General features: G+C 40.6%; 2 protein-coding genes across 2 annotated transcripts; one reads left to right on the forward strand and one right to left on the reverse strand.

Moving 5' to 3' along the window:
* Positions 1-45: 45 nt before the first annotated feature.
* rrp8 (ribosomal RNA processing 8) lies at positions 46-5,938 on the reverse strand. Its single transcript, XM_037774481.1, has 8 exons — positions 5,651-5,938; positions 5,422-5,531; positions 4,443-4,704; positions 3,439-4,309; positions 2,116-2,245; positions 1,923-2,029; positions 1,733-1,829; positions 46-611 (listed from the first exon to the last, which is right to left on the reverse strand). Exons 2-8 carry the CDS (start codon positions 5,524-5,526, stop codon positions 498-500), a joined length of 1,686 nt encoding a protein of 561 aa, XP_037630409.1. The 5' UTR covers positions 5,527-5,531; positions 5,651-5,938; the 3' UTR covers positions 46-497.
* A 1,039-nt stretch (positions 5,939-6,977) lies between these two features.
* On the forward strand, positions 6,978-23,653 carry LOC119490933 (integrin-linked protein kinase). Its single transcript, XM_037774484.1, has 13 exons — positions 6,978-7,135; positions 8,661-8,925; positions 16,505-16,670; positions 17,893-17,988; positions 18,073-18,169; positions 18,258-18,341; positions 18,504-18,589; positions 18,676-18,785; positions 19,049-19,176; positions 19,371-19,492; positions 19,643-19,742; positions 21,795-21,925; positions 22,064-23,653. The coding sequence occupies exons 2-13, from the start codon at positions 8,837-8,839 to the stop codon at positions 22,346-22,348; spliced, it is 1,494 nt and encodes a 497-aa protein (XP_037630412.1). The 5' UTR covers positions 6,978-7,135; positions 8,661-8,836; the 3' UTR covers positions 22,349-23,653.
* Positions 23,654-24,826: the final 1,173 nt, after the last annotated feature.

Here is a 24,826-nt window from a genome sequence, read left to right on the forward strand (position 1 = left end):
CTAATACAACCAGCGCTCCTGTATACCATACAGTCACAAGACACATACATTGAAATGTAGATTTTATTTCTCAACAGAACAAGCTATTGTGTTTTCTTATAAAATGTACTAAATAGGTGATCTGTATATAATATGCCATTCAAACATGTATGTAGGTTTTCATTCCAACGAAACACCACTCGGGGTTATTTCCCTGATCAGCACATCTGAAACCAGAGACTATGGAAGGAAACCTGCATGCATTTGGATATTGATGGCATTATCTGATCCCAGAGGCCTGTATTATATGAAAAACCATCTGCAAATAATGCACATAACTCAGCTCTGTTCAAATCGGTGAATTACAGAAGCTTCAAAATGTAGCAATCAAAAACAGAACATTTAGATAGAAATGTACAACTACTGTTTCAACCACTGTGAACTGCACATCCACAAATACATTGTTCCAAAAACGTATCGTCACAAACATTGTTTGAATGAAGTCCTGTCACATACATTCATCTCTTCTTGTAGACACAGGGCCTCAACTGCAGTCCAAATTTCTTAATATTTTCTGGAGCCTCTCCCGTCTTCAATAACTCAAAGGAGTAGAAATGAGTGTTCTCTGTGTCCTAAAGAAACAGATACAAAACACCAATCACTCTTTACATACAGTCAGTCGCTGGATCGATGTATTACACCAACGCCTTCTCATCCCAACTCGTCACACTGACACTTTGTCAGACGGGTCTACAGTAAACACATGCTTAATGTTGTGAACTAAACTAAACCACTAGAGTTAGGTTTAGGAAAAACCAACATGGTTTACAGAGCAAGTGTGACTTGACGTGGTGCACACGGGACACAAACCAACATGTGCTGTGAACATTGTAGTTACTGGAAAGCCTGGTGCGTCTCATACCGCCGCCAAAGGGTGCCTTGTGCGGCCGTATCGAACGCCGACAGACGTGACAAAGCATCGGTATTTGATGCCTTTGGAATGAGAACGGGCTAATTATACAGGCTAACAGTGAGTTCTACTCATCATGTGGTTAAACTCAGATTCAGATTGAGCTGTTCAAAATGTTCATCTACCTCTAATACATTTAATCAAGTCGGTTTGTAGTTTGTTTCCATTGTTTTCAACCTGAGGTTTACTGCCCACAGCCTCACGCTACAAATGATGAAAGATGCAGCTGCCAGCTACTTCCTCCCTCTTTGAGCAAACTGACTTCTTAAAAGGAAAGAGAACTTATGATACCTGTGGTGATAAATATTCTATGTTTAGCTGGAAACAAAAGTGTAAAATGTAGATGCTTAATAATAATAACAATAATAATAATAATAGATTAAACTTATATAGCGCGTTTTAAAGATCTCAAAGACGCTTTACACATTCGGGGGGAAAATGGTGTGAGACAAACAGGAGACGAACGACAAAAACAGGCGGCATACACAGGCACACTCTCTCATACATACACATGGACAAATGGGTAGGGATAGGGGGGGCTACAAGTAAGCAGAGGAGAAAAGATGGGTTTTGAGGCGGGACTGGAATATGGCGAGGGAATTGCAGTCTCTGATGACTTTTGGGAGGGAGTTCCACAGCTTACACGCGAGACTGACCATTTGCTTCATTGGGGTTCTCATAATTGGAGTATGAGCTCACCATTTCCTTTTAAAACAGCTGTGACATGTGCTGCCAACTTGGTTAATATTAAAAAGATAGTGTTTATCTTGTTTGTTGCCTCACCTTGGACACCATCTTGAATCCCAAACTTGCCAGCGCAGTGCTGAAGTTCCGCACATTCTCGAACCTGCTCGCCACTTCTGCTATTTTAAGGACACCCCTGCCATAATTGTACAAAACAGTTATACAGACATATAGCATACATTAACATAGAACAACTGTGCCTGTACTGAATCAATGTGATATATTTTACCCCCTCTTTAAGACACGGTTGGCCTCTACTAGAAAATCTGCCAGGTTGGTTCCCATGAGAGAGAGGCAGAACACGGCGATGTCCACAGAGCCGTCACGAAGCGGAACCTGCACAGAGACAATAAGTTGGATTTTCTAACAATCACACAGACTGTAAGTGAATTGGCATGGAGCAAAAAAAACAACACACTCACGTTGGCCATGTCGCAGACTGTGACAAGATCACAGGCAGCTGCCAAGTCGAAGCTGTGCACTTTGTTCTTCACGCTGAGCGCTATTTTACAGTCACCACAACCAAAGTCGGCAACCACCAGAGACGGAGGTCTGAAAGAAATGACAGAATTGATGTGTTTACAGTTAGGATATTAAACTGCAAGGAGCAGCTCGCCTTTAAATGAAATCTAAGTTTTGCAGATTTAAAGTTGATATGACCACAAACAGCCAAAACTGTTGATGTTCTCCCAAACTGCTGACATCAACAAGGCCGCCTTCTCACAGCAGCCAAATGACGCATCAATTCAACACCCACAGTGCAGCATTATCTTCTGCATTACTCTTCGCTGACACCAAGTCTTTAGCAGAGTAATGGAAGGTATTTACAGCAGCTAAATGATGCAGATAATGGGAGTTTTGGACCCCCAAGAAGAAAAGTGAAGGATATTTCATTCTATTTACTCCTTTGACGGTGTGAAGGTGGTCATGTTAATGTCTTGAGAGAAGGCTGACACTAAAGAAGTATGTCTAGAACAATGCTGTATTGATCAATGGAAGGATCTCTATCGGTGAATCAAATGGATCAGCACACGTTCTGTTACAGATGTGTTGATTGGTGCAGATGTTGAGCTGAAATGTCTTTGTAAAGTATTGATTTTCTTTTTCTGAGATACTGTAGCTGCAACTTATTTTGTCTGTGATGACAACGTACTGCATTTGCTCATGACTCCATCATCACACATTCAACTGAACTGTGAATCTTGTGATTTCAAATCCTTGTCATTCTGTTGTGTTTGGTTGTCTAACGAACCTCAATGGAGTTGAGCAACCTAACAGATTTTTTTCTGAACTATGAACTGAAGTAGTAAAATCACTATTACTATCTATGCTCATAGGTCCACTTACTATCTCTTTTTACCTTCAAAACGCATCTTATGGTCTTCTTCAGAGACTGGCGCTGGCTTAAGTGTCCCCACGTAACAGAAGTGTGAGACTTCCATGTAAATTTGTTGTGTAGGGGTTATACTTGTTATAACGTGACCCAAGTTCTTCCTCTTAGGTCATGTGAGGACACCTGAGCCAGCTCCAGTTGCTGAAGAAGACCTTGAGATGCGGTTGAAAGCTCCAAAAAGCTAGTAAAAGGACTTGTGAACATAGATTATTTTACTATGGGCCTACACACTGTTGTCAATGGTCAACAATGAACTTCCATGTCCAGATTAGAAAACTTAGTTTGATTTTATGAACTGAAATCTGAAATGTTGAATTACAAGCAAAATATGATATTGATTAGAACATCTCACTTCTGTCGAATGTAAGAGATGATGGCGTCCACTGGATTGGAGGGCCATCTCTGGACCTGCGTCGTGTATCCTCTGTGGTAGATCCCGAAGGCCTGTGGGTCCTGTTTGAACATGCGTTTCGCCTCGCCGCTAGACGTGCTGTACAAAACCTCATTAATGTAGCGGAAACGAGCCGACTCCAGGCGCTGCTCCATGCGGGACCTCAGGGAGGCCGAGCGGTCCTGTTTCACCTCTTCTTCTGGGACCGCCGGCTCCTCTTTTGTCTCTGCAGGACTCTCCTGTTGGACCGGTTCCTGTCTGGTGAGCATTTTCCGTAGCCTCTCTCTTTTCAGAATCTGTTCTCTGCTCAGTTCAGGTTTCAGTCTTTTCATGGCTGACTGGTGCTGATCATCTGTGATCTCCACTTCAGGTGCATCTGCTTTCTGTTTTGATCCGTCAGCACAAGATTCAGTTGTACCTTTTTCAATTTTGCCACCAATTTGTTTCTTTTGGTCTCTCAGCATCTGTGATTCTGTTGTGCCGGATATGTCAGTGTCCTCTTCAGTCTTTTTCCTTTTCTGTGGTTTACATTGCTTTTCCTTTTTCTTGGCTGGTGTCTGACTGTTGTTGTTGTTGTTGCTGCTATATGGATCTGTTTTGACTTCTTCCTTTGGCTTACGTTGCTCTGCAGATTGTGCTTTATTGACTTCCTCCTCAGGCTTTTTCTGGCTGTATTTATTTTTACAATTCCTCTTGTTCTTCATTTTGTTTTTCCACTGTTGTCTGCTCCGTCTCTCTGTGTCCTCTGGCTCGTTTATGTTCACTTCTGCAGATTTGGTCATTTCTTCATCCTTAGTCTCGCCCACAGATGGGTTTTTTACCTTCAGGGCCCCTTAAACAAGTAAGAAAGCATTTTGATATTAAAAATAATGTGGTTAAATAATGTGAACATCAACATTGTTCTGTTTCTGAATCAATTAAATACTTATTAACAAAAAAGCCTTTTTAACCAGTTAATTACTCACCAGATGTGTTGTCTTTCTTCCTCTTTTTTGTTTCAGGTTTCTCATCGTTAACAGTCTGATCAAAGTCTCCATTCTCTTGCTGCTCTCCTGTTGTCTCCGCTTGCTTTTGCCTTTTCCTTCTTTTCTTCTTTTTCTTACTGTGTGATGGGACCACTTCTGCCTCACTGTCACTGTCCTGCTGATGGTCGTCGTTCTTCCACTCTGGTACTGAGCCCAGTGCCTGCAGGGTCCGCAGCAGACTCTTCTTTCCAACCACCTTGGACTGATCAGAGGATAGATTCAGATCAAATCATTAAACTTTAACTGAAATGTGCAGTCTAATATTGAAGACTGTACAACATTGAGACAGTATCACGCTTTCTGTGGAACTGTGGAAAATCTCATTTTTTTATGTATTTGCTCGGGAAAGTAACAACATGTTAAGATGTGTTATTGTGTGTACATGTCCACACTTCTACTGCATGTAATACTTGCAGTACATACAGTACATGGAAATTAGACAAAGAACACTGTATCCATCATAATAAGACCTTTTAGTTAGGGAATTTGAATGTACTGACATTTTCTCCTCTCTTTCTTTCTTTGAATTTGTGGAACCGTATGGTATGACTGGTCATGTGGCCATCTAGGTTGTTGTTGTTGTTGTCCAGTGTCTTGTAAACCCATATGGACTGGGCACCAAATGGTGCAGGACACTCAAATAATTCAATCAATCAATCAATCTGTACTGTATGTTTGTTTGTATTTTGTTCATTTATTTTGATTTTGTTCTTATCCTATATAACTGCATGTGACGTGTCCCTGCTTGACAGTCTCCCAGAACATCTGTCCTTTTTAGTGGTTGCACCACCTTCTGCCTTGCACAACTCTGAATACTAAATACAACCATATATCATTATAGATGCTATGGGAATACTGGTTAGCCCCTATTTGAATACAACTTGCAGGCAGCAGGTCAGTAAGCTGAATGGACATTTACCTTGACATTAGTGCTGCTGTTCTTCTTCTGGCTGTCTGAGAGGACAGGTTTGTTCAGGACTTGAGCGTCTTGTTCGTCACTCCAGTCTTCCTCTTCATTGAACATGTTTCCTGGAGGATTGGAAGAAACACACGCACACACATGTAAAACCGTGCTGGAGATGAGAACAGAGCTGTGAGTGTCACTTCTTCTCTCTCACAGCTCTAGTTCTGCTCATTCACTAACTCACCAGTTTGTGTCTCTGAGGCAGAACTAAACCAGTGATTTGACTCGTCCAGTAGCTGGTTTCTCGTCCAGCAGCTGGTTTCTCGTCCAGCAGCTGGTTTCTCGTCCAGCAGCTGGTTTCGTTGATGACGGCGTTTGTATAAAGATGTTTTCTTTAATCAACATGTAACTACATGGAATAGCTGCAGAGATGTCTTGTCAAAAGCAAAAGCCACGTTGGTTTGACTCATGTGCGTGAAAGAAGCCAAACAGAACTACAAGCGCATGTGGATGACGTAGACATCACGTCACACATTTCTTCTTCTTCTTCTTCTAGGGGTTTTCCGACAGTTGCATTACTGCCTCCTAGTGGATGAAATCGTCCACTGTCTAAAACAGCTGTACAGTAAAAAGGAGGATGAAATCTGCAAAACATTGACTAAGAGCAATTGCAATTGTGCAACTGTTTTACAGTACGAGGAATATGTGTAATGTTTTTATGGTTTCTCTATCATTTTTCCAGTTTCAAACCTTGATATTGAAGAAGCAATATTTCATTTCAGCTGTGTTTTTTTTATTTTTTTTGTTTGAATGACAAATAAAACCTAAACTTGAAACCAACTGATTTCCAGCCTGTAGGGAGGCCATTTTTTATGTTTGTAGCCTACATATTCACTTTACAATTCAAAATGATCATATCACATCATAGAACATAATATCATAATACAATATAATTATGTTTTGTTTTGGGGAGTATTTTCCCTTTAGGACATGCACATAACCAGTCAAGTATTGTAGCCTACTTAAGAACAATTTTGAGGTATTTTACTTTACTTTACTATTACCATTTTATGCTACATGTATTTCTACTCCGCTACAATTCAGAGGGAAAACATGTGCCTTTTACTCCACTACATTTATTTGCTACCTTTAGTTATTGTTTACTTTGTAGATTCAGATTAATAATATTGATCACCAGAAGGGATTCACAAACTACTCGGCAGTATATAGTAGAAAATAATCTGCACCTTTACCAGCTGCAGCAGTAAAGTAATGCACATATTAATTCATCAATAATGGAATATACACATTATTTTGAAATGAGTAAAGTACAATTTGGGATAGAGATATTTGACTTATGACAGATTGATTCTACACTGTGGTATTGGTGCTTTTACTTAAGTAAATATCTTCTTTCACCACTTCACATAACTGTAACCTGGCTGGGAGTTGTTTCGAGTCGTTTTAAATCCTATGACCTGAGGCAGTGAATAGTTGACCTCCTGTAGTTCTCTGTACCGCCTGTAGGGGGCGGGGCGCTCTCCTCCTCCACTGAACGTTAGCACGTCCGTATGGCGCTACGGCGGCCGTGAGGGTTATGGTGAGGGTGTGGACATCCACACAGACACACACACACACACACACACAGCATTCAGTGTACTAGAGGCAACAGAACGCTGCTAACAACCTCCACCGAGCCGCATCACACCGCTACAGGCCAATACAGCTGGTGAGTTGATCTCCCTGGAGGTAAAGCTCATACCGGGTTGGACTGGTGTTGTTTAGTGTTCATCTCAGTCTCAGTCCAGTCAGCCTCTAATGAGAGACACGGAGACAGACAGTCCGCGGAGACAGGAGAGCTGGTTAGCTTGTTAGCCTGGATCTCATTGTGTCAACCAGTGGATGCTACAGTAGCTAGTGTGAGGAGCTAAGCTAACCGCAGTCCCTTTAGTTTGATCCAGTGGGATGAAAGAATGAAAGAATGAAAAAAATGAAAGCACACGGTGGTCCTGACACGAGCTGCAGGGAGAATGAACCAGCTAACTTCAATGAGCTCTAACTCTGTGTTACTGTAGCTAGCAGATCAGACTGATCTCTGTTGTACAGGCAGTGGGCTGATCTCTGTTGTACAGACAGTGGGCTGATCTCTGTTGTACAGACAGTGGGCTGATCTCTGTTGTACAGACAGTGGGCTGATCTCTGTTGTACAGACAGTGGGCTGATCTCTGTTGTACAAGCATTGGACTGATCTCTGTTGTACAGGCAGTGGACTGATCTCTGTTGTACAGGCAGTGGGCTGATAACGGGGAGCTCATCGGTGTGACACCGGGTTGCTGCTATGTTTGTGTTGCAATGAACAAATCACTCTAAATCACAAAGTCAACCTCAAAGGATTAAAGGCATGTTAAATTGCGCTGCAGTATAGTTGTGTTATCATGTACCATACGTTGTATTAAGTTGAGTGCTTGACTTATTCAAACATTAAGTTTGAAATGTTTTCTTCATTCAAATAGTGATTGTGAATAGAATTAAAACTTCCTTTGCTAGTGTCATACCACCTTTGTTAACCCTGTCACAATGTGCTGTCTTCAGTAATGTCTTGCAATTATGTTTTTTATTTATACAACAAATAATAGTTCATCATAGTTCAGGCTGTGTGAAATATGAGTCATGCTGGCCATTGACACTACAGCCTCTCCCTATATCCATTGTGTTTATTAAATAGATCAGAATTGAAGAAAGCTTGTATGGTCTGACCAGTGGTCTAATATTTTCAGTATACTTTGACATAAGACAGAGAAAAGCAGTACATCCCCAGACTTGAGAAGCTGGAACCAGTTGAAACCATGTTTGACATTTTTGTTTGCTAAATGTCTTAAACAACTGATCGGTTATCAAAATAGTTGCAGATACATTTTCTGTCAATCAACTAACTGATTAATAAAATAATCATGTCAGTGCTAATTCAAATATTAAGAGAGAAAAGAATTTAGAAACTGGATAAAGTTATATTTCTCTTTCCTGGTGTACAGGGTGCTAGTCACAACCAAGTGTTGTGAGTCACAATTCCATGAACTGCACACCCACCCAGTATTAGAGGCGGATATGATTACTCAACACTAGGTTGCTTGGCTTTCTTCTTTTTAGGTTTGTACTACAGGATCATATGAGGGTTTAATGTCTGGAATAGAGATCAAACTGATTGAGAAATATGTTAACAGATCAAATTCCCTTTTTATGTCCCCCATTTTTAGGGTTGCTGGAGTGCTGTTGAGCTCCTCTGGTTGTGTCCCTCATTATCCCAGATGAGGGACTGATGCTGGCCAGGACCCTGCTGAACCCCTCGGGTCACCTCTCTCATCTCTCCCAGTTCAGTTGTGCATCGACTCCCACAGGTGCACCTTAAGAGAAGGAGAATACACCAGCCAAAATGGATGATATCTTCACGCAGTGCCGGGAAGGCAATGCAGTGGCAGTTCGCTTGTGGTTGGACAATACAGAGAATGACCTCAATCAAGGGTGAGCCAAAGTTAATGTGTATTTCTTGTCAGTAGGATGTTAATGGTATATCTGAATTCACAAATCACTTCCATCCATAGCTAATCAAATGCTAATGAACTAAAACAAAAATGTAGACACCCTTAAGCATGACTGGTAGCTCTTGTTGTCATTAAGGATGTGTTTTAACTTGCCTGGATAAAGATCTCAAAATAATCACCATTTATTTTGTTTCCCTTTTAAACCAAATATCTATACAGGCTGAAGAACCATCAAACATGTAATGCACAGCCTAACAGACACTATATTACTTCATTGGCATTATGTGTCTTCATTTTCCAACCACTGATTACTTTTACACAGTTGTGCTTAAAGCATCAGTAGACCAGATGGAGCAAATCTGATTAAAAAAAGTTATTTCTATAAAACGGTCGCTATATCGTGACAGTAGTACATGAAACAGACCGGAGGAAAACAAGCAGTAAGAGCTGTTCTAAGGTCTGCTGTCCATCTTCTGTCTATGAGAGCCGGCTGTCAATCACTCAGAACTCCGACCAAACGGTGAAACTAGGCAGCGCTGATCAAATATGAATCAATATTCTGTTACTGTAATGTTTATTTCTCTCCTCAGATGTTTTCAGAATCATCTTGTAGTGTACTGTTTAACTGTAAAATTAGAAAGTTTGTGACGCGGCAGCCATGTTGAGATCAGGTTGAGATGGCTTGAAGGAATGCCAAGTACCGGTCACATGACCGGAGCACAGCCAATTGGAACGCTCTCTCTCTCTAATGACCTGTGATTGGTCAAAGTCTCCCGTCACGGGCTGGATGTTCTAAAGTCTGAAAACAGAGCCATGAGGAGGAGCAGAAGTCTAGTTATCTCTCAGAACATTTGAATTACAATATGCTGAAAGGTTATTATGGAATTTTTGCCCAATGATGCCAAAAATATATACTGCCTACTGCAGGTTTAATCTGCATGAGACTTGCCACAACATGAATTTGTGATGCTAGATAATGTAAATCAGAATCTCAGTTAAATATCAGGTACACTGTAGTGTCATTACTTACTTTAAAATGTTGCATTCTCAAACCCAATTTCTGGTGCAGGCTGAGAACCCGCTTTTACGCTCTGTAGCGAGATCGTGGCTTATGATTGAACCCATTTCCTTGTGGGCACATGTTTATGTCCAGAATGCCAGCGGAGTAATTCAAAAGCTAATGCTGGACAGGAAACCTTCTGTGATGGTAGAGTTAGTCACGCTTTCAGTTGCTGCAATTGAATTTAAGCCTTATAGAAATTTAGACTGGACATAACTGCATAGTATAAGGATACTGGAGGCTTCTGTAATATTGGACATGTTTATTATACAGATATCTGTCTGATAGTCACAGATCATTAGTCAGTCCTATGCAGCTTCTGTATCCTCAGCTGACTCTGGAAAGAAAAACTTGGCAGAGTTTGCCAGTCCAGTAGCAATGGCCACCCGGGAAGCTTCCCTTTTGGACTCCTCTGTCCTACATTTCGACTACCGCTGTTTGTTTTCAGAGCAAGCAAAGAGAGAAGGAATTAATTCATTTAATTATGATGACTGTTTACCTTAGAGCTGCTTTCTTTTTTACCTTTTTTTATTACTGTTTTCGTACATTTATTGTACGGAAGTTGAGCACATTAACAACTAGTTGGATTGTTTTTATACTGAATTTCATACTGAGCACTTTGAAAAGGACATTTTTGTCTCAGTATCAGAAGTTTCAAAGAAAGCAGTAGTTTCATTTTCTTTGATTACTGTTGCAAGGTTTAACATAAACCGTGACAGATAACATCCAGTAGTGAACTAGTTTGTCTAACCTAGTAATAATGTGATTAATAATAAGACCGAATGTGAAAAGATGGGATTGTTGTGTTGCCTTCTGAGGCCCACAGATGTCTTTAGGTACATTTGTATTCTGGCTAGAAATAGGAAATTGTTGTCAGTGTTGTTGTTTATTGTTTGAGATATTTTTGCTGTAAACACAAGAAGGATTCACACCTTTTTATTACAATATACATTTTCAACAATTATTTTTAAAGTATAATAATATACAATATATTATACAAGTTAGTCAGCACATGGAAGATACCAATAGTCTTTATTGTTGCAACTTTGTGGCCTTTTTTTCCCCTTTAAGCTTCAATATTTGTGCAGAAATGAAACGATTCAGCACTGACTTTGTGTTTGCTCTATGTTCCCTTTACTTTAGTTTAATTTTCCCATTGTTGTAAGATGGTATGATTGCATCGAGCCAGTGTGAATACGTGATGCATTCCCTCCCTACATGAGACGCGTCCATTAGCTGATTGCATGTCAAGTTCCTTCTTCCGGTTGATATATCTCCCCCAGTGGGTGAAACACATTTATTCTTTCCTTTTTATTCACCTACAGAACTTCAAATTCTCCCCTGCCTATATTTCAGTAAAGCCACTCTATCTCAGCCAATCAGATCCTCACTGTAATATTTGCTGTGCTCCTCGATGATCGTGTGTTTACACTGATGTAACTCCCAGAGAGTAATAGTGGAATGCTGAATCTCCTTACAAGGAATAACACCCAGGCCTCGAGGGAACCGTCTACCACCTACCAAAACGGAGAAAGAGGGGGAGGAGATTATTGTAGTGGGGAGGACTGGAAGAGTTATGTGTGACGGGACAGAGGATCTTTGTGTGTATGTGTGTGGGGGGGGCAAATAGTGCATTTTTCAAGAGAAATGCACAGTAAGCCACAGCAGAGCACATCACCTGCCCCTCCTCCACTTAGTGTTTCCTGTATTCCGCTCCCAGTGGTATTAGATAGCTCCACTCATTTCCCCTCAACATTTCTCCAAGTTTACAAGAGGTCATTGCAAAGTTTGAAACTAATTCTCCTAATGTTTACATACAGTCATCATCTGTGGTCTTCTCTCAATAGGTTTTACACTGCCTCTTTGCTAGTTGGTGCATAATGTTAGAACAAGTTCTAGTTTTGTGTTTAAAGTTAGCATGGAGGGTAATCTGTGGGTTTTAAATACAGAGCTGAAATAATTAGTTGGTTTATTGATTAGTCTAGGGCTGCAACTGACTATTATCTCTCAATTAATCGATAATCCTTTTGTCAATAATATGTCAGATACCAGTGAAAAATGTCCATTATACTTTCCCAGAGTCCAAGGTGATGTCTTCAGATTCCTTGTTTTATCCAAACATCAATCCAAAACCCAAAGATATTCTACTTACTGTCACATATCACAAAGAAAAGCTGCAATTCCTCACCTTTTAAAGTTTAGATTTAGAGAATGTTTGACATTTTTGATGGACTAAAACGCTTACCGATTATCCAAAGAGTCGATCAAAGATCGACTAATTATCAGATATTCATTTCATCTCTAAATTAGTCAATTGGCTGAAAATTAATCTGCAACTATATTATGTTGTTCAATGCTCCAGCGTCTCAAATGTGCAGAATTGCTGCTTTTCCTTGTCTTACATTATGATAACTTGAATACAGTATCTCTGGGTTTAGATTGTTGCTCAGACAATAATGCCAAACAAACAACGCCATCTTGGGCTCGATGATATTGTGATGCTATTCTCAGCCTTTTATAGAACAAATCATTCATTGAGAAAATAGTTGTCATGTTAATGGTTATTGAGAATAATAGTTTGTTGCAGCCCTAGTTGTATGAAAACAGTGTTCATTACTAATGTAAGGGTTCTGAGGCCCTGTGCCCAACCTCCATTTCTTGGTGCCCATCTCTGTTGTGTTTGGACTCAGAGGACTGAGGTCGGTGCTTCTGTCATTTCTTTGGCCTACGAGTGTGTAATCGTGGCTTCGATGGTTATCTGTATTTAGCCTCCTGTGTGAATGTACATCCACAAAGAAGTCCTATAAATGTGTGAATAACAGTTTGAGCAGAACACTTTACTTTTCACTCCTGATTGTTATGGATGGTAGGACAGCGCTTCTTTTGATGGAGTTTCCAATGTAGCTAAGGTTGAGGCTTGGTTGTTTAAGAGGGAGGTAGATTTACAGTGTGAGTAGTGATTTGATATATAAGCTCTTTGGTTGGAGCAGCAGTATAAGCCTGTTGCTCTGCAGTGGGTACTATTGCAAGCAGACATCTGGAGGCTTGTTGGAGCAGGTAGGAATGGTTTCAGAAGAATCAGTGTTAGCAGTTTTTATAAATGTGCCAACATAGATTCTCAGGTTTTCTTTCTGCTCTGCTAATGTCACTCACTTCTTTTTACAGTCCTGATAGAATAGTTGAATTTAACAACACTCTTTAACTACTTTAGGATCAGTCCCTGTTCATAATACTACGGATTGATTGAGAAAGGCTCTACATGACCAGATTTAATTATCAGCTGAAATTATCAGAACAATTATGATTGTTTTATTTTTCTGAAGATAATGTATTGACCACAAATACATTGTGTAGGGATGTCCTGATCACATTTTTGGGGTGCGGATCGGCCCTTTTCATATTGGGTATCGGCCGATATCGAGTCTGGTCCGGTACTTAAATTTGATTATGATTAAATACTTACTTATACTTATTTTTCACAAGCTACTTGATACAAATACCAAAGGTCCTGGTTAAAAAAATATGAAGTTTATAAGCTAAAATGATGGATATAATATCAATGAAAGTTTAACTGGAGAGTGCAACTCCTGAAATTGACCTGATGCGATCTGCTAGAGAGAAGACTTATCACTCTGTTGGAAAACAGTCAGTCCACTCGTGATTGTATAGCGGTGTTACAGAATGGAGGGTCTTCCTTCACAAGGGATCTTTTGCTGAGGTCAAGGAGAGCAGCGATGCGACACTAGCAGGCTGAGGTAAACAGGAAAGAGAGGATCACATTTTGATTGGTTTAGCATCGACTCAGGACATCTCTAACATTGTGCATCCCTAAGGGCTATAGAATAATAGTTGTTACCGTAGATAGTGTTGGCAATTTCTAGCCCGCAGTGCCATAAATTCTGCTCTTCTCGTGCACTCTATGTTCAGCAGTATTTTATAAAGCATAAAGTATTGTATTGACTTTTCATGAGGAGACAGAATATAGAATAGAAATGCTTCACAAGTGATTTTCTTCAATGTAAAAACATTGTTCTTTTCCTTTGTGAGATGTTTCTGTGAATTGACTTTTCCCTCCTCTGAGTCTGGGGCTGGTTACATGACCTGGTGGGGATGTCGGGACGGAGACATACAGGGTGCAGACAGGGGCTCTTCCTCTGGCTTTTCCGTCTGCCAGTCTGCCAAACTGAGCACTGTTGGCAGGTGGAAGTGCCTGAAATAAATTACCGCAGCCAATGTGGAGGGGCTGAGCCGGAGAAAACCCTGGCACTCAAGTGCCCCTGGGTTGTGGGGATGAAGCTAGCTTAAAGGGAAAATCGATCCTATAAAAAGGGCCCCTGAATAGAAATACACAGACAGAAACCGGAGGCCCGAGCCTCACATGTAATATTAAAAAGGTTACATCATTTTTCAAGATATGAATACACAGAAAGAACCAATGAGAGAAAGAGAGTGATGTGTTTTTGGTCCATATTAACTTTTTACTATCAAATAGCAGATGCAACTAATGGATGTTGATTAATATTCCGATTGTTTTCTATATTAATCGATTGGTCTAAAAAAAGACATGACATCTTCAAATGTGTTATTTTGTCCAACCAACACACCAAAACTAGTTCTAGTATATAAGATAGTCAGTTAATGATATAATAGAGAGAAGGGCATCAAATCGTCACTGTGGAGGAGCTGGAACCAGAGAATTACTGGAGTGTTTGATGAAAGACTTCAACTATTAATCAACTATCAAAATGGTTGCAGATTGATTGTATCTATTTAATCAAAGTCTTATGATCATTCAGATAAGCAGGATGGTCATTTTGCTTATGTGTGCTCTCTTGCTCCAAAACAATAGAGCCATTAACTTCCTAACTCGACCTCCTTCCCTAAGCAGACTCCAGCTTAACACAGAAAACCTATCAAATCAGTGAAGTGAGTCTGTGGGGAGTGTTTCTCTCATAAAGTTCAGCTAATTAGTTTTTAGCATTTGGCCTTTTGGTCTGAGGAAATTGCTCACAGAGCAGATGTGGTGAGACTGCAGCAGGTCACCCAGATGCACAGATAGATGTGTGTTGTGGGACTGAGGGTCTCTGTGGGGCTCTCGATGCTGTTTTGAGCAGAGCTCTGCAGGATGTGTGAATACAAGCCAGTGAATTAATGTAATATGTCATCAGTGCAGTCCAGCTGCTTCAGTGAAACTGAGAGGGACAGGATGGATCTGAATGAGAAGATGAGGGAGGAAACTTTAGTATGAAAGGAGGAGGAGCAGGAGGAGGAGGTGACCACAGCCGGGCGGAGAGGGCAGAGAAATGAAGAATGACACAATCACACACAGCAGCTGGAGTGTGTGCATGTGTAGCGCTGCTGAAGGAAGTCTCACTGGGCCTTATAAGGACTGCAGCAAATGCTCGGCCTACTGTTTTGTTTTTTTGCAGCCATTTCCTGATTGACTCTCTGTCACTCAGCTCTTCCTGCGTCTTATTCCCTCAGTCTTTATCTCTTTTTCTCTGAGGAGTTACGCCATCAGTCACGCTGCCATGTAATCGAGGCCACTGTCCTACATGTGTTGCTCCCAGGGTCACTGACACAAAGAGGAATGATGAGCTCCAGAGGTCTATTAGCTGTTGTCTCAGTCTGAGTTGCATCAACTTCCTGTTTTCTGAGGAAGATGAGAGAAGTACAAATAAACAAATTCCTCATTATGTGCTCTCAAAGCTGAACGTAGTACTGAATAGCCTAAAACAAAGTAATGCTGTAGTTTCAGATAAATACACTCAGTTATCAGTTTATAAGGTATTGGCTAAAATGAATGCAGTCCAATATCACAGTCCTGCAGTAAATCCTACGTTCATGAGAGTTGTAACATTCAGCTGGTGTTGACTCTGTTTTCAAGGTGTTGATGCATCTTAAGGATCATTTTGGTGGCTGTATTTTGCAGTGCTGTTGAATTGTATTAGGTTCTACTGAGAGGTGTTTCTAATGGGTATAAATGGAGTGGAGACCTAATGAAGGTAGGGTTTATTGCAGGGCTGTTATATTAGTTTATTAGGTACACCTAATGCAGTGTGAGTGTATTTTTTATGAACTGGGGCATTCTTACAGGCACTCAGTGGAGTCTGTATACAATGCATTATGCCATAGCAAAACAGCTTATTGAAATGATATACATTTCTAATGCTGTCCACCCAGTTTTTCTCTGGAATGCACACTTGTTGTCCTTTTTTGAAAAGTGATATTTTGATTGTCAAAGCAAAACACATATGCTCCAAAAACCAGTCCCAGTCTGTTCCACTGGGCCGTGTGCCAGTTATACCACAGAGTGGTTTGCAGGGAAAACTTGATGTGGATATCCGCAGGCCTGAAGTTACTGCAGGTATGCTTTTTTCTCCCTCAAGTCAGACTTAGAATAACTGCAGAACAGGCGGGAAATGTTGCTATGTGCTTGCTGCGCTGAAGTTTTTTTGGGAAACCTCGGCTGAATATGAATTCTCCTTTCTCACTGTAGAGATGACCACGGCTTCAGCCCTCTCCACTGGGCATGCAGGGAGGGCCGCTCCAGCGTGGTGGACATGCTCATCATGAGAGGGGCTCGCATTAATGTCATGAATCGTGGGGACGACACGCCTCTGCACCTGGCCTCCAGCCATGGACATCGCGACATCGTGGGAAAGGTAGGTTTCATGTAAACACTGAGGCGTGCACACGCACGGTGATGCTGGAAAAGGTTCCTGTCATTATAACATGACTGACTCTCTCTATGGTAGATTTGTCAGAATAAAGCCAGAGCTGTGAATCCGACACTAATCTCTTTGCACACAGGTGTTAAAACCTCACTGGCCAAAATGATGATATCTCTCTTCAAGTTTGCTTCATAAATGCAGGATATTATGAAACCTAAGTGATGTCATCTGAACTGCAATTATAGATACAACAGTCTTGTCTGTTCTTGCAGTTCCACCATGAGCAATTTTAAACTGAAGGGAGGGCTGAGGGACGCTTAGCGATGTGTTGGTGTTGAGGGAAAATTTAATGTTTCAATCGCTGCAAGTATTATTCTAAAACCTACTTACTACTACTACACTTGTTAATAAGCTATTTATGATGAGAAAGAAGTAGTTATCTCATACTCCAAATAGGTTTATTAATCCTTTATTTCTACAGTGACACTTTACCCACTTGCTCATTTTCCCAAGAGATCTTCTAGAGGTTAGACTATAGGACAAATCCATCAGCTGCAGGCTGAATCTATGGCTGATTAACACTTAGTGGCCCAAATTAGTTCAAATAATTGACCATTTAAAAGCACAATTTGTGCACAATCAGTAGCTGCAGTTCAGCCAGCATTACGGGGAGCCATTCACCGATAGTCTGTGTCTGCACAAGCTCCTGTGCACCATAAAAACATCACCTGCAGGATTCCTTTTAAGATGCATCCCGTGGGTGTACTGTATGTCCTCTTAAAAGGCTTTACAAACAACTGGTTTACTTTTGGAGATGCAACGTGCAGTGTGGTGTGTTGAGCTCAATGTGGCTGTGAAGTTTTTAAAGTTGGTTTTGTAAAACGGCAGATCTGGTTGGTAAAATAGAAAAACACAAAGTGACCTGTCCCATTATTGTATTTGTTTTAAAGAAGAAAAAGTCAGAGGATGTCTTGTATGTATCGTATGTCATGATGTGAGGCCTCTGCTCCAGGGTATCTGATTTAGAATTGCTGCCAGGCAGCTATTGAGTTTAATGTTAGGCATGTCTCAATACCTCTGGTATGTGTCCACAGGCAAGACCAACTTCCATGGTCTCCGTAGGAAGCATTACCACTCATCCCTGTATACAGCCCAAAGAAGATGTGGCCAGCCTGGTTTAGCATCTAATCCTTTGTTTCTGCTTCTCTTCCAGCTGATCCAGTGCAAAGCAGACACTATTGCATCCAATGAACACGGGAACACACCACTGCATTACGCCTGCTTCTGGGGCCAAGACCAAGTGGCTGAGGTTAGTGCGCCACCTGGTGGTTGTTTTAATGGGTCATGATAAATGATTAAAATGTCGCTGATACCAATCCGTCCTTTAACTCAGGACCTCGTGACTAATGGGGCTCAGGTGAGCATCTGTAACAAATATGGGGAAACTCCCCTGGACAAAGCCAAACCTCACCTGCGTGAACTCCTCCGAGGTATCCTGACTCCCCATTACCACTCCATTCCCCATTCCAACAGGTTACAATGCTGTTTTCTCATTGCAAACTCTCCTCCACCACACAGAGAAAGCTGAGAAAATGGGACAGAGTTTGACTAAAATTCCCTTCAAGGACACGTTCTGGAAAGGCACCACCAGAACTCGGCCCCGTGAGTCCCACACACACAGAAAGTACTTTATTAGCTGACCGGTTTACATCAGTCGGTTTGGTCTTAGTGCTGCATGAAAGGGAAAAATGTTCCCTGCTGGCCTCCCAACCAGTTTTAATGTGGTGTTTGAAATTTCCCATGAACTCTGAACTCTGTTTTTAGGTAATGGCACTTTGAACAAACATGCAGGCATTGACTACAAACAGCTCTCTCTCCTGGCTAAAATCAATGAGAACCAGTCTGGAGAGGTACTTCTCATCTTATTCTTTTATCATACTGAAGGCTCATGCAGATGTACACGTCATTCATTTCACCTTTTCATTTATGTCTGTAGCTGTGGCAAGGGCGCTGGCAAGGAAATGAGGTTGTTGTTAAGGTGCTAAAAGTTCGTGACTGGACCACAAGGAAAAGCAGAGACTTCAATGAGGAATATCCCAAACTCAGGTTGTTATTTCATCCTGACTTCTCTACAGCCTCGATGTTCAGTGCTGTTGTGCTCACTCATTTGTCTGTTTGCATTGTGTTGAACCAAACTTGATGTATTATTTCTTTTTGGGGGTGTTGCATCTCACACGAGCCGTCTGTTTATGTCAAATCCTCTGTTGGTTTACCTCTTTTTGTTTGTCTGTCTGTTTGTCTGTCTGTCTGTCTGTCTGTCTGTCTGTCTGTCTCTCTCCCCTGTCCCTCCCTCTTGGGCTCCACCCCAGGATATTTTCCCACCCGAATGTCCTACCCATGTTGGGAGCATGTCAGTCTCCTCCCGCCCCTCACCCCATCATCATCACACACTGGATGCCTTATGGCTCCCTCTACAACGTGCTGCATGAAGGCACCAGTGAGTACTTTTACTCCGGTCACAAAGTCCGTACTTGTCACCATTTTTGGTGGTTTGAAGGGATTTGTGATTTATTGCACTTACGCATTTGCCATTATGTTACCATCACTTTTTGTACAATAGTAATTTCACAGCCATCCTGCTATGTGGTGAAGGTAAGGTTCGCTGAGACCTGTTCTCTTCCTCTCTGTCAGACTTTGTGGTGGACCAGACACAGGCGGTGAAGTTTGCGCTGGACATTGCTTGTGGAATGGCCTTCTTACACACACTTGAACCCATGATCCCTCGCCACTATCTCAACAGCAAGAGTGTTATGGTAAGAAGAAGTTGTGGTTTCAGCGTAGCTTTTTTGACAGATCAAAGGAAATCGTGTCGCCTAAAAAAGAACCAGAAAACTGCAGACGAAGGAAGTGATGTCCGTTCCACTTTAAAGGGACATCTCAGTCAGTGTTCCTTGTTTCCACAGATAGATGAAGACATGACAGCCAGGATCAGCATGGCAGATGTCAAGTTCTCCTTCCAGTGTCCTGGCAGGATGTACTCGCCTGCATGGGTAGCCCCCGAGGGTAGGCATCACTCATACTGCACAGATCCAAAGTGACAGCTGAAGCCACACAAGCTCGAGCATGAATGATGGATGCAGGGAACTCCAGACTGTCTCAGAAGTAAATGTAATCTGATTTCCCCCAGAGATACAGTGAAACCCAAGCAAGCTAGAAACATAAACTGATTACAATATGTGAAAATAACCAGGGAACATACTGTATATATAGATAGATAGATAGATAGACGGACGGACGGACGGACGGACGGACAGACGGACAGACAGATTTGCAGCCAACAGTAACAGCAAAACCACAGAAAAGGTTTTATGTTGACAGAACAGTGTATGTGTGGAGCATGATGGCAGTGACTGCATGGGATACAGGAGACTTGTTACCATAGAAACAACCTCCATACAGTCTACGTATAGTGGGTAGCGAACCATGAAATTGAGAGCACATAGAGCGTTCCTATTGATGATGCACAAATGTATAGATTTGCATCAGGTGAAGAGTTTCAATAGGACTTCTCTTCAGCAAGAACATCTTTGTAACAATAAATCCTGTAACATAACAGATAGAAAGAGACACGGGTGTTTTACAAGTTACATGGATAAATTCTTGCTTCTCATGTTTAAGTCATACTGAATATAATATATATTCTAACAAAAGTAGCTGCATGCCCATCATAATTAATGTAGAAGCAATAACTTTTTGTTTAGTGCATCACTAACTAGAAGAGATGGAAAAACTAGTTTTGCAGGAAACGGAGCTTGAGGTTTAATTTGGATGCAAAGACAGTGGGTCTGTCAGTCACTTCTATTGCTGGGGCAATATAATGATATTTGTCTTTTATAGTCAATAGTTTTGAGTGTATTATGGGATTAAAAAAAAATCTTAAATCCTGATTTAAGATTTCAAAAATTTGTATCTACGCCAGCTCAAACCATCAGCTGTAGTTTCACTTGACTCTATCATGCATCATAGTGGGATTCGTTCGACCTAAACTGATAGCATGATGCAGTGTATGTCAGTATCAGAGGGTTTTCTGATCATTGTTTTTCATTCATTCAATCATTATGTTGATTTATATTAAAGGTGCTGAATTCCAAATTAAAGCATATCTATGACTGAGGAATTGCCTCCACACAAGTCTCAACATGGCGACAGCTGAGCCAGCTACTCGCAGCTAATGGTGCTAACAACACGAACGGATGGGACGGCGTTATCAGCGGTAACCGCCGTATGAGAACAGTGCAGAGCGGCGGCGATTAGCTGGCCAGTGGGGCACACAGACAGGGACTCACATGCACTAACATGCACGCACGGCTGGCCCGGTTATACATAAACAAAGCTCAGAGAAGCTCTGATTACAACACACACACAGGGAGAAAGACTTCATTCTCTGCTCAGGTAGACATTACTCCTCTATATGTTTACAAAGCAAATAGTTGTTTGCTGCTTTATTAATGCTCTGAATTTGTAATTTAGCACCATTAAAGTGAATATATTATATATAAATATATTCAAGATGACATAACATTTAAGAAATAAATAGAAAAAGATTTATGTGACCAGTTTATTATCATTTCTCCTCTTTCACCGTGATGATGTGGAGATGTGGTAATCAAGCCCTTCTTCCAGTAGATCACCTTCTGAGTAACCAAGTGTTGCATAGTTTACCACAGCACATGCAACATGTAAAGGCATTTCCTAATAATGCTTTATGATGACCACCCATAGAGATAGATGATTACTGAAGTACATGGTGTAAATGATAGAGATACAGCACAGGTGCATGTGCGTGTGTCTGGCTTATTGTTAATAGTGTCCTACCTAAGGTACTCTTCCCTGGTTGTCTATCGATGGATGGATATTTACCCACACACATAAAATAACTGCATCATTGAATGCAGTCCGTGTTCAGATAATGTTAGCAATTAAATGTACAAAAATCTGTGTGCCGCTCAGTTGAGGTTGAATAGAAGTGCTTTTTGCAGAAGGTTGACAGAGGCACTTCCTGTTGGGTGTGTTTGCTCTGCATAACCTTCACTTGTTGCTCTTTGTGATGTCCAGCCCTGCAGAAGAAGCCAGAAGAGATCAACCGTCGGTCAGCAGACATGTGGAGCTTTGCTATCCTGCTGTGGGAGTTGGTGACCAGAGAAGTGCCGTATGCCGACCTCTCCAACATGGAAATAGGCATGAAGGTTAGCAGAGCTATCTTTCGCTCATTTAATTACTGGGTAGTTAATGCCTGCAGGCAAAATACACTTTAACCCATAGCTTTAATGTATCCCAGAATATCTTTTCTGCAGTACCAAACGTCTGTCTGTTTTGGCTCTCAGGTTGCCTTGGAGGGTTTGAGGCCCACTATCCCCCCCGGCATTTCGCCCCACATTTGCAAGCTCATGAAGATATGCATGAACGAGGACCCAGCAAAGAGGCCCAAATTTGACATGATCGTGCCAATTCTGGAAAAAAATGCAGGACAAGTGAAAGAACCCTCCTCTGGCCTCCTGTACCGAACCGTTGAGTTCGGGGATATCACTCTGTTATGGTGGTGTGGTGCTTACCAGTATTGCCTTAAACTCTTACTCTACTGCTGCATTCAACGCCACTGTAGCTTCTGAGATGAATTCAGCAGCAGTCACGTCTTTTATGTTCTTTTTTTCAATGTGATATCAAGTTTTTATTAGTGTCTTCATCGTTGTCATTGATCTGCTGATGCTGTCTTCGCAGGAGCTTAATATTGACTGTTCATCTTCCATACTGTAATCATGTGGACTGAGTACAATCTTCTAGACTGAATAACCTGTGGAGGTCAGCATGACAGTCTGCTGCATTGCTTCAGTGGATTTAAGGCCTTATCTTTCTTATCTGGAGTGGGCTCACTATTAAAGTCACCCTGAAAGGAAACTGGTCCTCTATAACAGCGGCTCTTATTAAAACAAATAACATATTAACTCAAAGCTTGTCTCGTGGGAAAAAGTGAATGTTTGCAACAAACTGTATGCAACTGGGCGAGCATGACAAATGTGTGAAACCAAGCATTTAAACAACATGTACGATTAAGAGAATGTCTCTGAATGAGTGAGCAATGTTGTACCTTTCAGTTTGGCTGTGTAGTGATGTGTACAGCTTGACCTGCTGACACTGATATAAAACTGGCCGTAGAAACTTTATCTTTGGTGCAGCGAACATGTCAGTGTTGATCATTGCAATTTTGGGAAGATTACTTTCAAAATGCATCTCAAGATTGCTGATTTTCTTTTGTTAATTGCAGTAATGTAATGTAATTAACTAGATTACTCAAATGTATGACTGTAATCTAGTTTATTTTCATTATTTTCCCTTCAAAATCATAATGTAACAGTTTTATTATGATCTAATTCTGTTTCAACAAAGAGTTTGGTCTCCTTTTCAAGATGTCTAAAAGTGTTTGCGCTTAACTCAAGTGTTATTTTCATGTTGAATACTGGCTGTCTATGTAATCCAACATGTAATACCTTGTATCCATTGTAGTGTCAGGAATGAATACTGCAACCCAGACTGTAATTTATTCGTGGATATCATGGATACAGTTATAATTTGTTGTTCTCTTGTCAAGCATGGTGACTGCCTTTCCTCCCACTTTTCTGGCTACATCAGAATCAGCTGCCAACAGAAGGTGACGGGGACATTAAGGGGAATGGGGGGGGTGTTAACATCCTGTAAACTCTCATATTGTTTCCTCACTTGTTTTGAATGTTTTGGTTCTCCTAGATGACTTCTGACTTTATACCAATCTCATGGGTTGTTTCTTCTGCCTGCATCATCTCTCATGTGCCTCCACCAGCTTGCTTGTTTGTGCTGAATCACAGGTTGAAGCCAAATCAAGAATGACTTATACAAATGTATGTATTTATATATAAGTATATTAAAAAGGAAAAATATGGGCAGCCTGAATGTGTGAATTTGTAATGGGAATTTGATGCTTTTGGGTAACTTGGAGAAAGTGTAAATTTTCCAAATGAATTCTATGAGATGTGAAACATCAGCATTTAAAAGCAACAGTAATGTCAGGCCAATGTTAGTTAAGTACGGATACTTTGCTCAATGAGTGTGGAATAGTGCTTTTGGGATCTTTTTGTAGGGTTGAGTAAAAAGGCATAAATGATTTTTAGGATATATAAATATGACATTTGATTGCTGAAATCGATGCTCCTGCAATCACTAATGGCAATATGGAATAACAATAATAATGGAATAACTTTATTACATAGGGAGCTAATTGTGGCCTTACTGTATGTCCTAAAGGGGACAAAAATCAAGTATGCCAGTAATTTGATGAAAAAATATTTATTATTTTCCAGCAGCTTATGTTCATATTAAAAAGTCCAGTTAAATATGTTCAGTGAAGTGTGTAATAACTTAAATAACAATAACAATAACAATTATTTGATTAAGAAATCAACTTTTTTAAATACATCCCTGTAATCAATGAGATTGAATTTAAACCACAATCTGTTTTATTTGCAGGTCAAATATTGAAACATTAGAACATCTTTTTTTTGACAGAATACCCATGCCAAATTTAAAAATTTTAATCATAGTTTGTTTAGTTTAACTAACTTAATATTTCCTACATATGTGTTTTTATCTCACATTTTCTATGAATTTATAAGTTTTTTGTTAAATGTTTTGGTTCCATTTTCTGATAAGTCACCCTTTATAAGGGATCTATAGATAGAAACTAATGATATATATATGTTTTGTTTTTTAATTAAAAGGATTTATAAATCAGTTATAAGCCATTATTAAGAACAACTTTAGGCTGCAAGGTTGTGAAGAAGATGTAGCTGGTGAGTCACTAATAGTTTCTTACTTTCTAATAAACTAATTATATGTATAATTCTTATACATTTCGATAAAGTTATTAAATAAATGTCAACTGTTTTTTCTCCTTTTTAATAAACCATCATCCAAAGGTAATCATTGATAAAGGGTAATAAAGGGTGTCCGTTGAAAGTTTTATTTTGAAATGACATACCGGAAGTATGACGTCTGAATTGACGTTACATTTACTACTATAATATCGCATTTCCTGCTGTCGCCACTAGGGGGCAGCA

This window comes from Sebastes umbrosus, chromosome 7, assembly GCF_015220745.1.
Source record: "Sebastes umbrosus isolate fSebUmb1 chromosome 7, fSebUmb1.pri, whole genome shotgun sequence".
Taxonomy (NCBI): Eukaryota; Metazoa; Chordata; class Actinopteri; order Perciformes; family Sebastidae; genus Sebastes; species Sebastes umbrosus.